The sequence below is a fragment of the Cydia fagiglandana genome, chromosome Z (genome assembly GCF_963556715.1).
Source record: "Cydia fagiglandana chromosome Z, ilCydFagi1.1, whole genome shotgun sequence".
NCBI lineage: Eukaryota > Metazoa > Arthropoda > Insecta > Lepidoptera > Tortricidae > Cydia > Cydia fagiglandana.
In genome coordinates this window covers 21,913,514-21,928,492 of record NC_085959.1, presented here as the reverse complement: position 1 = coordinate 21,928,492, position 14,979 = coordinate 21,913,514, and the positions used below count along the sequence as shown (strand labels likewise).

The window sequence follows — 14,979 nt, the reverse complement described above, 5'->3', positions numbered from 1 at the left end:
GATATTGCTAAGGAATAAGTTATTTATTTTCCCTTTTCTAAAGCAAAATTAAGTAACAGTATACAATATATATACAGTGGTACAACTAAATGAAATTAATAACTAGCTTAAATCTAAAATAGGGCCCTGAGGCATTGTACCAAGTAACAGTATTACATATTATGACTTATAGAAAAAAAACGTTCGGTATTTTCTGTTATCTTTACGTCTAAATAATTGCATTTCTTATGCCGGTATAGCTTTATTTGACGTTCCTAAGAGCATTGTAATATGCCTACTTGAATAAACTATTTTTAATCTTATCTTTAATAAACAGTAGAGCGTAATGAGTTACGGACGCAGAATAATGCCGAAAACTAGAGTATTTAAAGAGCTGTATGTTCAGTCCGCAGTTTTTAAACAATCGCAGCACTTTTTAGATCACAATACGGTAAATTTAATTACCTATCTATCTTGAGGCCTTTCTCTAATAACTTCATCGGTTCGAAATCTGATCTTTTGATTTTGGCTCTATAGAAAAAAAATCACGAACATAGGTTTAAAATGCGCCTTAAAAACATGTAAGTTGCTTAAAATATGAAAGTTGCTTCATTGAATAACGATGAAAGAGCTAAAACAACTCATAACTACATAAAATTGTAATTGAAGAAGAAAATTGTTTGAGAAGACGAGATAAGGCTCCATTTTGCCAGTAGATTTAAAATGAAGGTTACATCATAACTGTCACTGTGGCTATAAAAATCAATCGATGCCATGCTATATATCATAATCAGTTAGAAATAATTTAGGTAAAAAAATGTTAACCAGATAAATGAGATTTTTTATTCAAGACCATAATAAACGAAACCAAACTGTGGTAGTGGAACAATAAGTCAGCAACGCGGTGGATGTTAATGAGAGCACGGTTCCTAACAGCTATGGGATCGATCGTGAACAGGCCGTGGCGGTAAACCTTCCTCAGATTTTGCAAATACCTAACTTACTTTCAGTCAAGGTGAAACCGTGCCACAGGTTACGTTACAGTTAGTATTTATAGAGTAAAAATGTTCAATGTCAAAAGAGCTGCAGACCTAAATTGGTCTCGAAACACGAACACCATTATAGTCAGTGGTTATCGTCAGTTATGTGGTTAGAAAAAGTAATAATGTAAATTTTGTTATAATAATAAGGCTACATAATTTAAAAAATAAGTTTTCAGTACATACTAGGTAACATTCTGAGAACATTAGTTATTTTCTGAAAGCACAGATAACTCACATGACAAGTTATGCAACTTTCAACTTCACACATTTATTTAAGCAAATAATAGTAATAATCTGTATTTAAGTCTCTTTATGCAAGTTCCCATAAAACTCTCGACTTTGTCATCGCGTATTGATGTGGTAATAAGGTGGCGCTGGCCTAAGGTATGCGCTGTAATAAGTCGTTCGTGCGTTGACGCGCATCATGTATGCGCCGTTATTCCTGTTATTAGTGCGAGCTGCATTTTGGGCCTGTAACCGGTATTCAGCGAATGCGCCGATATACCGGGTGTGGCCTGTAATATGCGCAAAAAATTAAACTGTAGGCTGTACTCCTCATACTGACCAACATTTGTTCAGCGACTTTTAGAAATAACTTGTGGTTTGATTTTTAATACACTTTAAAGTTTATTCTAAGACGCAATGTATTGCGAATTCTGTTATGTTTAAGGCGTGACAAGTAACGTCAATCACAATGATATGGCGTGGCGATGGAATCCATTGAAGATAATATTTATTTTGTATAAAAAAAGGGAGTGTAAATACTTCATAATTGTTAAAAGTTGTTGAACAAAAGTGTCACCGTTTGAGGAGTACAATCTATGTTTTAATTATTTGCTCATGTTACAGGCCACACCCGGTATACAACATATACCTAGAGAGATCTAGGAAGGTACCTAATAGTACATTACGATACAAATGCGAAAAGTAGGAAATTCGCAACGACGACGAGACGAGTTGCGAATTACCTTTTCGCACATGTATTGTACAACGGTCTACATTGGGCCATCTAAATTTTTGACATAGGCAGGTATTGTCCTTAATCCCGCCATAGGGCAGTAAAGTAGCAGTACAGTAGGTACCATATGTACCTACTGTAAATAAACATACACATCAATAAAAAAGAATTGATACTCTACCCGACTCTACCGGTAAATAAGTTTTCCGCTCGCTTCGCATGCCTAATTAATAGCATTGAACTATTATAATTATCTCTATACAACAGCCGGATCTTACAAAGTTTCATAACAAGTTTCATTTCGCGGTGTCAATGCAATTGTGTGAGTGTGTTCTTGTGCAGAAACAACCGAATATTTCAAACCATAACTTTAGTTGGGTTGTTGTTTTTAATATTAAGTATTAATCTTTTCACCACACCACCTCGGAAAGGCTTACTTTGCACTTCAAAAATGATAGCAAAGTTGCATTTTATTCACATGTGAGGCAAAGTAATCAAATGCAAATTTTGAGTTGTTTTCTTATGTTTGCTGGTAGAATTGACTTTTAAATGATGTTTTTGAATGATAAATATTAAATAACATTCATATGGATTTGATTTGGTTTCATTTTGTTTGATATTTTACATTTAATATTTGCTTCGGGTTGGTGTGGTGGAAAATTTTTGTTTAACCCTCGTGCTTTGAAACCCTCGCAACGATCAAGATTCCTTTTTCGAACCACTCGCCACGCTCGTGGTTCAATTTCGGAATCTTTCGCTTGCTTGGGTATCAATATTAGCACGAGAGGTTAAACAACAACTTTGCCCCCTTGTAAAACAAATACCTATTTTTTTACAGAGGAAGTGTTCAACAGTTCAGGCTGATCACACGTTATTTTAAGTAGTGAGGTGTCGGTGCGGTGTTGATGCTCACCTCTTCCGCGGCTTGCGGCGCGGCCTCCGGCGCTCGCCCTCCAGCTCGTTCTCGAGCCCGCGGCGCCGAGGCCCTGAGGAAGCCCCCCGGCGCTGCTTCTCCAGCTTCCGCTCTTGCTCCCGAACTTCTTCTACGATCGCCACCCGGGGCACGCAATCATCCTCCTCGATTTGCTTTGGGGTCTGCGGCGCGCCCATCCGAAGACGGCGTTGACGCCACCACAGCACCCACGAGCTGATGTTGTCGCGAATCTTGCTGACGAACGACCCGTGCTCGATAGGGAGCTCCGAGGACACCACCGTGACGTCCTTGGACAGCGATCTACAGCGGTTGAGTTGCTTTTTAACTGAGCATTTGTTATAATTTATCATTATTTACCCTAATATTATCGCTCAGCTGTGATAAAAGCTTAGCGGTCCAAAGCGATGTGGAAGTGATTAAGCAGTCTCGATTCTATCACGTTTGGAAGGAATTTTATTTAAATACTAAATATCAGTCTTTTTAAACCTCTCCGAAATATTTATAAGTAACATCACACAAGCAAAAAGCGGTTATAATTCTAGCGGTTATTCTAATTAATAAAATCGACTTAAGATTATTTGGCAGGAATGCGATATTGGCAGTGATCGCGGTCTTCTACATGTTTTTAGGTTTTGCCATAAGAGTGCGTAATAGTATCCATGGTAACGGCTTTTGTATTAGAGTAGTGTTCGCATGGATTCATGACGGGTGCGCGCGGGATGGTCAGCGGTGAGAAGCGTGTCGCGCTAGCGGTGCTCGCAGTTCGCACTCAACAGGATGTCGGCGTAAATAGCGGTTACGTAACGGGGTCGTACAGAGCGCGCGGGCGTGAGGGCGCGACGACGCCGAGCGCGCGAGTGTAGCGGAGCGGAGGCTTCGCTCGCATCGCATGGAGCCGCCCGCCCCGCGCCGCCGCCCGCTTCTCGCATGCCGCCCTGCCTGCTGATAACACGGCCCTGCCGCCCCCGCGCTCTACCTGTAGTGTGCTTGTGCCGCGGACGACGACGACCAACACCTTTTGTTCTTAAGCACTAATCTACATGACTTTAAAACTTGTAGCTAGTACAATTTTCACATAAGCAGCCAATACCTTACCATATGCTAATACCAGCGTATTTTAGTTGATGTACAAAAACAAATATCGGCAGAGACCCACTTACCTATAATAATATTATTTAGTAACCAAGCGGAGAAGCCTGCAGCGGGCAATAATATTTTTATTAGTTTACGAGCTGGAGGCTGTGGGGACTCAGTGTCTAGCTAGAGTAAAAGTACACCCTATTGAACCGTTTTACGATACCTACTTACACTAATAAAAGCGATACTAAATTATAGAAAAAAATTATATACTTACTTGCCGACTTAAAATAAGTTGTTAAGAATCATTACTTAATATTATAAATTTAAACGAGTACATAAAAGTTTGTATGTTTGGATATTTTATCACACATAGTTTGTTCCTTTTTGACGCCAAGACAGATAAACGTACTATTCGTTTTTGTACAAACTCATTGCACTAACCTAGAAGTTGCAGTTTTGTTTAGTAGGGAAGTGTTATGAGAGGGGATGGGGAGCAGTTCAATAACTTCTGGACTCTGAACTCTTGGACGAACTTCTGGATGAGATTGGCTCGAGACCGGGATCAATTACTCGATGCTCAGCAGTGGGCGATAAAAGGCTGATATGATGATGATGATGACGAATTTGCGGGCAAAGGCTAGTCTTTCGGTTTCCCGTAACAATGGAGTGCTTCTTTTAAATTTCATTAGCATAATGTTCTACTCTACATTATTGAAGAAACTACATCAAACGAGTTGGTAGGCGGTGCGGGGCTATACGTATTTATACCAACAAGTTTCTTATTAGTCTCGATAAGTTTAAGATCCAAACTGTTTCAATGCTGGTTAAATTAAACCAAGCTTAAAACATACACCGTGGATCACAAGAGCATGACCAATAAAAGTATTTTAGTATTAAGAAGTAAGGGGAAGACCGATTCTCCATACAAACGTGGTGACTACGTTTTCCTCTCTCGATATTATCATTTTAGAAAATATTTGTACTGATGTACAGTCAGCCAAGAAAGTGGTCTACCACTTTTCGACTCTATATCAATCAGATGATTGAGTCGAAAAGTAGTAGACCACTTTCCTGGCTGACCGTACATATTAACCTCAGCTATGTCCCTTCGTTTCATTTTATAAATTTATTTTTATTATTTTAACAGATAGGTACCGGGTCAAACGGGGTGAAAAGAGACGGCTGGGGTGAATAGAGACATAACTTCAACAGTGATTTACCTAACAATTTCCTAAAATATACCTACACACAAACTATAGCATTCGATTGAATAGCAGCTTTTGTATAATACAATTTGTGTGAGTATTTGTGATGTAGTATTTGTGATTGTGTGAAATTATCAGGTAAATCACATTTAAAGCTTTGTCCCTATAAACGCACCTCAGCCGTCCCTACCCACCCCGGTTGATGGTTTGAAATTTATTTTTCGTTCCTAATTTCTATAATAATCCAAAAATCTAAAAAAGTCAAACGAAAGGGCACATAGAACATAGAATACAATGACTTGTGAAAAATATCTTCCATCATTTCAATATCCAGGGAAGAAAACGGGGATTACGTTTATATGGAGAAACGGTCGTCCACTTTCCGATTAAAGGGCAATGTTTTCTTCCAAATCCCGTGAATGATTAGGGGACTAGGCCCACCATTCCTTTCAAGTACGACCACAGAAGAAATAAGTACTACCGTACAGAAAGGACACTTCCTACAAACCCGAAGTTTGACAGCGATTCAGGGTCGAATCATGCTATCCCTTTTTAATATATAGCACTATCCCTTTCGGCTATTTAGGGTTGTCAAAATTCAAGTGATTATCTGTGGACGTGCACGCACAAGGAAGTCAAGTGGTGCCAACCCTAATAATTGCTCGGAGCAATGCTGAGCCGAATGGAGCCGAGTTAGACCGAAGTCAGGAGTGTCTCCCCACTGGTACGACAAAGATGGTGATTTATCAAACGTTGGTATAATATATACGAGTGTACATTTGTAAATGATTGTCATCAATACATTATACTGTCAAAAGCCAACATACCTACCTCATTAGTAGTCATTACTTATATATGAACGACGTTTGTAATTACCTCCCAGGGACTAACCCCTTTACTCATATAAAACTTCACGGACCTGATTTAGTTAAATTATGTTTTATCCCTTTCTTACAAATACATAAGTCGAAATGACAGATAAGAACAAAGGATTATTAGCTGACTGAGGTTTGTAGCGCGTTTATAAATAGGGGAGGGGGGAGTTACACGTATAATTTGGATTTGTTTTTGTCAAGCAAATACAATGATGTTGTAGCCCTCCGTTACTCGTCCCGATGGTACTTATCAGTAGCGAAGTGAAACGCGCAATACCTGAAGTACCAACGTCAAAAAATAGCTCCGCAAACATGTATACTCCACGATCGAGGTGGGATTGATGAGGGTGTGGTACGATTTAAATTGTATTATTCATCGCCTGTGAACACCGCAGTCGGCGACCTTGCCCCAGAAATCGCTACTAACCTTACGTCCACTCGACGTTTCCGAAACTAATTGAAACAGTTGCGTAATGCTACTGTTTCAGGCAGACGCTTCCACCATGGTGCGATCGAAAAAACGATACGGCCTACACAGGTTGACGATGAGGTCGAGGATGGGACGCGTTTGCAGTTAATACCAGAATCAGCCTTAACACATTTATTGCCACCACAGAATAATACTAGGTACAGTCGCCATCAGATATATCGGAGCGGCGAAGGCGCTCACAAATATCTGAACACGCCTCTATTGTCAGAGCGTTAGAGTGCGTGTTCAGATATTGTGAACACCTTGGCCGCTCCGATGTGTCTGATGGCGACTGTAAAGAAGACTCACTCTCTAACAAAACGCGTCTGTTACGATCAGGACAGATATGGCCGCTAGGTGGCGACAGCGCCGCGCGCGGCTTATGGCTAGCCACCAAAATTGGTGTGGAACGGATGTACAGTCAAGGAATTTAAATTCCGACCCATTTCGTACTTTGTCACAGTGACAATCAATATGAAAGCCGCTAGAGACCTCATACGGTTGTCACTGTGACAAAGTACGAAATGGGTCGGAATTTAAATTCCTTGACTGTACTTTTAGCTACCTGTTGCAAAGCGACGAAATCGAGGAATGAGCCCCGCCTGTTGCCACTAGGTGCTACGGGTTACGCTCGTAGCGCGTAGCCACGTCTTTGTCGTATGGAGCGCGTAGTCGCTACGAACAGTATACCCGACAGTCGGGTTCTTGGTCCTGAATACAGGATGTTTTTAATGACCTGCAATAATTTAGGGGGTGGACATATATGTAGGTCATACTGAACAACTTTTATTATGGGACAACCCCAAACACGAAAAAAAATAACCCGGCAACCTTCAAATCAAGTATGAACAGGCACCTTCTGGGCGAGCTCGCTCCATCGTAGGCCACGTCTACGCCTCGGCTAGTCTGTGGCCATGAGTAAGCCCATTCGTAATAAAAAAAGAAAATATGGACTCTCCCATACAAAATGACAATATCAGACCGTCTAAAATGTATGAAACAGCCAATAATTTATTTTCACGATTTCGGAGTCGGTCTTATAATAAAAGTAGTTCAGTATGACCTATATAAGTATTCACCCCGTAAATTTTTGCAGGTCATTAAGAAACAACCTGCATAATTGTATTGTAATTTATTCAGTTAATATTAATATGTGTATGATATTTATACAGACACTTTGATATGCTTAAAACTAGCACGTTTTTTGTCGTTTTCGGGCAAATTAGGTACTTGGTATTTAAGACAAAATAGTTATTTACGATACAAGTGCTAAAAAGTGGAAATTCGAAACGAGTGGCGATAAATTAAAACACAACCGAAGGGAGTGTTTTAAATCGACACGAGTTGCGAATTACCTATTCGCACGTGTATCGTACAACGTTTTACAGTACATATGGCTTTTGACATCGCACGAAAAGTGCTATTTTACGCACTAGTGCGGAAAAATAGGACCATATGTACTGTAAAATAATTATTAGGGTTAACTTTTTAGAGCACTCTTGTTGTATACATAAAATCATGGCTCGATTCGGAAAATGAATTAGATCTCTACTAGACCTGAATAACAAGTTACGATATGGATAATTTGTAAAATAGATACGTCAAATTTGACGTTTCCGCGATTCTGGAGGTCCTCTTGAACGATTTCCACAAGTTATGACTTGGATATCCAAGTCACATCTAGTCGATATCTAATGTAAATCTAGTTGATCTCTATATCGTCTCTAGATCTTGTGATTATCTCGTTTCCCGAATACGCGTGTCAATCTATGAAAGTCATAAAAACTACACGTGAAGACGAAGGTAAGTAAAGCAAGTTGTGATACAAAGATGGCCGGCAAGATCCTTCAAGGGATACTGCGCGATTCGGGAAATGAATTAGAGATGCACTAGATATGAAATCGTAAAGATATGTGACGTTCCACGACAAAAGGTACCTGGCGACTAGCGTTTACGCTATTATTGACGCCGCTTCAATATTCAGCCAGCGCAATGGTACCTTTTGCCGTGGAACGTCACATATCTTTACTAATTCATATCTAGCGAATAATCTAATTCGTTTCCCGAATCGCGCCGATAGTATCTAGGATCGCGGGTATCGGGTAACCTTGACTGCGTACTTGACACGCTGCGCACCCGCGCGGCCTTGACGCGGGGCGGGACTCGGCCTACCTCCTTTCCCTACCGATCTTACATGCAACGGATTTACAAACCGATTTAGCTCAACCTTGAAACTATATGTCTTACTTGTACTGATTAGCGAAGGGCTACGACTGACGATACCGTCTAACGGCTCGATTCGGGAAACGAATTAGAGATTCACTAGATATGAAATCGTCGGGTGACAAGCAAAAGTCACTAACTAACACCATTGAATTTATTGGACAATAAACCGTGTTACAAAGTGTGATAAAGTGCATTGTTACTTTAATTTTTTGATAGTACTTAGTGACTTTTGCTTGTCACCCGACGAAATAGTAAAGATATGTGACGTTCCACGGCAAAAGGTACCATATGGCGGCTGGCGCTTACGTCGCATAGTTATTAATCGCCAACCGCCATAAGGTACCTTTTTCCGTGGGACGTCACATAACTTTACTATTTCATATCTAGTGAGTCTCTAATTCATTTACCGAATCGCGCCGTAAGAATAAATTAATGCTTTTCAGGAATTCTACCTAATTTTCAGATAAATCAGCGTTCGATTTATATGTAAATCAGGCAGGCCCATAAGCTTTGCTAAGTGAAAAAGACTTTTAACGGTGTTGCTGAGAACACAAAAACAAATAAAGCACATTTAAGATACGAGGTTGGGGAAGTTATTATCCCCAAAACGTCTGCTTTAAAGTAAGGTCAGGTCAAGGTCACGCCGTCTGGAGGGAACGAGATAGGACCTGTAATTCGGTCGACTCATCCGGTCAGCGCGTAAAATTATCGATAGGTATTCTTTGTCTGTGGAATATTTGACAAAAAGGCCAATTCGAACGAATTTCGAAAATATATCTATATTTAGTTATCGTGAGTTTTGGTCACACCAATATATTATGTACGGATAATACGAGCAAAATGCACGAAAGCTACACTTTGTGTTTTTTTGTATTAGAATGAACTTCGCGGAAGTAAGCCTGGGGCCAAATTCGACATGTACAACTGTCAGATTTCGCATCCACGTCAAATCAACAGTTGATTTTATTGCACACCGAGTGTTGATTCCATCAACGGTGGATAATAACATTTGATACAACCAAAACTCCACTCTAAACTAAGGGTGGTTCGGTTTGGTTTGCCTATCACCCTAACTGTGGATTGTTAATGTCAAATGTTGACATTGTACGTATTCGAGAACTTATGATTGTTCCCACATCAACGGGAGATCAATACGATACGTCAAACGTCGCTTGTCGAATAGGGGTCCTGTGGTTCCTATTTGCGGTAAATTTTTGAAATAAATTCAAAGTACTGAATTGACCATATTAACAATTAAAAAGCCTGACAAAAACTGACCGCTTACTTCTGTGGAGTTATTTCTAATGCTAGAACATTAAGAGTATAATCGCATGTCAGTATACGCTCGAACTGGCCTGTGTGTTTTGCTACGCTTCGTTTGCTACGCCGTAGCCCGTAGCATTGTGCTACCGATATGTACGTAGCATGAATTGCATGAAGTACCTTATCTCTTTCAGTGGCACTCTGATACAATGGCTCCTCTACACGATGGCCCAGCGCCGGCAACTCCAAGGCACGCATTTATGCGTTAGAGGGAGCAAGTGATATTGCTATCTCATTCTACCGCATTACTGGCCGGCGCTGGTCCATCGTGTAGAGGAGCCATAAAAACAAGACCGAAGTGATCCCATAAGTGTTCCGTAAACAAAGTTTTGTACGGAACACTAAAAATTGAACTTATTATCAACTGGTACTCGAGGAACATAGGCAAAGAAATTATTTTAATTTTTAATAGGTTGAGTAGGTTCGTAGTAGCACCCTCTCCATATAAAACATCCAAAATCACGTATTCTGAGGAAGGGGCGAGGACGCTTTTAAATAACTAATATACTGACATCGCGCTGCGGTCCGATCAGACATTAAAATGGAAATACGCGGCATTTGAATTTAGTTAATAACATATCCGAGTAAAACTATTGTACCTGAATAACGGCACTTAAAAAGTTATAAATGTTCAATACTACTGATAAATAACTTAAGTATATACCAAACTAATATATTGTAGTTGTGTTACGAGTATATACTCGTAATAGGCCTACATAAGTGAGGGTATTTCGGCTCGTTACCTTAACCTCTTAAACAAAGCTATTGTAAGTATTTATAGTTAAGACTACCGAAAGCGTGCCACCCGTACTGAGTGAGAAGATACAAACCCTTACCTAAAAGCTACTTTAACTTCTATTTTGTATATGTAGAATAGGTAGTCAAATCTGTAAATAACGAAAAAACCGGTCAAGTGGGAGTCGGACTCGCGCACGAAGGGTTCCGTACCATTACGCAAAAAACGCAAAATTAAGTACGTTTGTTGTATGGGAACGCCACTCAAATTTATTTTATTTTGTTATAGCTATAGCGGCAACAGAAATACCTCATCTGTGAAAATTTCAACTGTCTAGTTACCTGTCTAGTGTACCAACTAAGTCTATCACGGTTCATGAGTTACAGCCTGGTGACAGACAGACGGACAGCGGAGTCTTAGTAATAGGGTCCCGTTTTTACCCTTTGGGTACGGAACTCTATAAATGAGTGGGTGAAAAAACAAAGCGAAAAAAATTTGAAAAAAAATCTTTTATTTAAAAAAATTACGAACCCCTTGCCATGGGTGTGATGTGACCTTAATCGCTGCCCGTGCACGCAAAATCCATTGTAAACAAGTATCAGGTCAGGTAAGCGGGCCTGGCAGCTGCATGCAATGGCATGCGACCGCGGGTGGGCTGCACATGCACAGGCGAGCGCGGGCCAGGCCGCCCCCCGCAGCGCGATGGCGGCCGTGGCCTACTTCGCTTGCACCCAGCTGTTGCGCTGCAAACTGTGGCCTCCGCTTTATGGTAATATTCGTAAGGCCGCTTAATGGCATATCAATTATTATGCACTAATATCTTTCACAAAGTTACCCATTGTAAATCAGTTATGGTATTGTAAATCAATTGCTAAGTTAGGTGACGTATATACATAGTAATAATTTAATAATAATAGCTTAAGCTGACCACTGACTAACAGTCCGCCGGACGATATCGGGCGGTCAGTTGTTCGGAACTGTCAATTTTTTGTTCTAACTGACAGGCCGATACCGTCCGGCGGCCTGTTAGTCAGTGGTCTGCTTTATGATCTTGTGAGGAAACCGGACTAATCCCAATAAGGCCTAGTTTACCCTCTGGGTTGGAAGATCAGATGGCAGTCGCTTTCGTAAAGACTAGTGCCTACGCCAATTCTTGGGATTTGTTGCCAAGCGGACCCCAGGCTCCTATGAGCCGTGGCAAAAAATGCCGGGACAAGAAGAAGAAGAATAATAGCTTATTATGATTGTGTCGCTTAACTTCAAACTGGGGTAATCTACCCTATTATGGCTCCTCTAATCGATGGGCCAACGCCGGCCACTCCATGGGACGCAGCCATGCAGTAGAATGAGATAGTAACATCACTTGCTCCCTCTAACGCCTAAATGCGTCCCTTGGAGTGGCCGGCGTTGGCCTATCGTGTAGAGGAGCCATTACCTTTGCTTATGAGTTATGACCAAAATACAAGTAGCATAATCTGACAGATGGATTTACCGACACATGACCTATAAAGAGACTAGTTGCATTTGTTCAGTCAACTCAGTCAAGGCATATAATATTGAAGGCATATTAAATATCTAACATTTTAACCTTGCTCCACATAAGTTGAATAAATGTGTCTGCCATATACAGGGTGGAACATTTCTAGAGACTGAGCTGAAAGGATAGTGTTATCTGAGTAATAAATTGTCTTTTTATATTCGAATTTAATCGAATTTAAACTGTTGTGAGACATACTAACATTGAATAATTTTACGGTTTAAGGATGACTCACGTTAGACCGGGCCGTGTGTGGGCTGGAGCTTCCGGTGCTTACTTTTCTATGACATGACAGGCGATCACGTGATGCTTTCCATAGAAAACGATGCGCCGGAAGCGCCGGCCCGGACACGTCCCGGTTTAACGTGAGTCAACCTTTAGACTCACTTGTTTTTAGTCACTCGCGCGACATGTTTCGGAGAGCCTAGGTCTCCCCTTTCTTTAGGTCTCTTTTCTTTTTTTTTTATTCCTTTTTTTTATATATTTCTTTCATTTGAAATTAATACACATATTCAGTCATATGAGGAGCATTCAATGAATATTAGTGGCAACAAGCACAGCATGCGTGACTTACAATCGCAACAATAATGTAAGTTTTGTAGGCAGAATTTGGGTAGCAGTTTTAAAAAAGTCACAAAGATAAAAATGAGTCACGAAATCCGTTCCGTTTACAATGTGGTCGTGGAAAGTTCTCTCATTATCTTTTATTACATTTCTGTAGCTTTAAAGTAGTTGACGTATTACATGCAAATCGATATTAGAAAATGTTTCTCTTTAAGTATATGGGTCAGTGTATTAGGAGATTGTCTGACATGCCGGGCCATGCATACATAAGTACCTACTGCCCTGAAGATCAGCCAGAATATAAAACACTAAATATTAAAGAGGAGGCCCTAAATATTAAAATATTAAGGTGGAGGCCTAGGTTCAGCAGTGGACGTCTTATGGCTGAGATGATGATGATGATGAAATATTAAAGAACACAAATAGTAAAATGTTATTGTGTATTCTGTAAACCATACACTCCAAATAGGTAATAAGCAGAAGGGAAGTCCACGAAAATATAGTTATCGTGCAATCTTTAACGCTCCGTAGCGACCCAAACGTAACTGTCATTGTCGCACTAGTGGGGAAGAGTGTCGCACTAGTAGGGAGAGACGACTATGATACGCTACGGAGCGTTAACAATTGGCACGTTGACTACCCGCCCAGGGTAAACCAGGTTTCGTTTCAAGCTATTAGTAATTAAGGAAAAATACCATGAGAAAACAAATAACTTTTGTACCAGTAACCTCGGACCGCGTGGAAAGAATGAAGCTAAGTTTAGTTCAGGCGCTACCCTTTTTGTCTTCCGATATGAGTCCTAATAGTATGTATAATTCATTCTTTCACACTTTTATGAATCATTATAATGCGATATTCACCTCAAAATCGGTCGTAGTTAATGGTGCATCAGTTTTTAGTGAGTGGGCTACTGCGGACTTACATCAAAGAAGACGTGAACTGTATGCCTTATATGAGGAACGGCGGTTTAATCAGAGTGATGAATTTAAAGAACATGTGAAGGCGTATTCGAAGAAGTTTAAAGTAGATTGTCATATAGCTAAGCGAAATTATCTAAGTCAGAAAATAAAAAGTAGTTCAGACATTATTAAAGCAACCTGGAAAGTAATAAATGTGGAGACTGGTCGTTCGAAACACACAATTAAAGAACTTAAACTAAACATTGATAACAAAATTATAGATTCTAATTTAGAAGTAGCTACAGAATTTGAAAAATTTTTCACCGAGGTACCAGTATCTACAACTAAGGATTTAAATTCATCACCCTCATCTGCTGTTACATTATTAAAAGATAACGCTCCAGAGTGTTGTGGAGACCTTCATTTTGAACATGTTTGTACCTCAGATGTAATAAAGGCGTTTAAATCAATTAATGTCAAAAAAACTAGTGACCTCTGGGGAGTCTCTGTCCATGCTGTCAAATCCTTAGTAGAAATTGTAGCGCCTGACTTGGTAGTTATATTTAACAACAGTGTTGATTGCGGCGAGTTTCCTGATCTAATGAAACATAGTAAAGTAATTCCTTTATTTAAATCTGGTTGCAGCTCTGACCCCACTAACTTTAGACCGATATCTGTGCTACCAACATTTAGCAAGATTTTTGAAAAATTAGTTCTTTCTCAATTAGTACGACATTTTAACGTTAATAATTTGATGCATAATAAGCAGTTTGGTTTTACACGGGGTCGCTCAACAACCGATGCTGGTGTTGAGCTAATTAAGCATATTTTCGATGCCTGGGAGGAGTCACGAGATGCTTTAGGTGTCTTCTGTGATTTATCTAAGGCCTTCGACTGTGTTTGTCATGAAACATTAATCAGGAAACTTCATTATTACGGCGTTAGAGGATCGGCACTGAATTTACTTAAGTCCTACTTAAATGGTAGAATACAAAGGGTCGATGTGAATGGACAGCGATCACCTGGGTCATTGGTCTCTATGGGTGTACCACAGGGGTCAATATTGGGGCCTTTCCTGTTCCTTATCTACATAAATGACTTGCCATTCCTTGTTAAGACCCACCATGATATAGTATTGTTTGCAGACGACA

At 40.1% G+C, this 14,979-nt stretch overlaps 1 protein-coding gene across 7 annotated transcripts in view; it reads right to left on the bottom strand.

The window, feature by feature from the left end:
* The window catches only part of LOC134679052 (potassium voltage-gated channel protein Shaker), a 188,028-nt gene that overhangs the window by 154,155 nt on the left and 18,894 nt on the right, over positions 1 to 14,979 (bottom strand). The window contains exon 1 of one of the 7 annotated variants that reach the window (XM_063537870.1): positions 2,894 to 3,846. The exons of 2 other annotated variants lie outside the window; for them this stretch is intronic. In XM_063537870.1, coding sequence (XP_063393940.1) covers positions 2,894 to 3,264 — 371 coding nt within the window. In that variant the 5' untranslated portion in view covers positions 3,265 to 3,846. Of the gene's footprint in view, positions 1 to 2,893; positions 3,847 to 14,979 lie in introns of those variants that run through there. 4 more of the 7 variants (XM_063537869.1, XM_063537877.1, XM_063537876.1 and 1 more) reach the window with 4 other exon arrangements.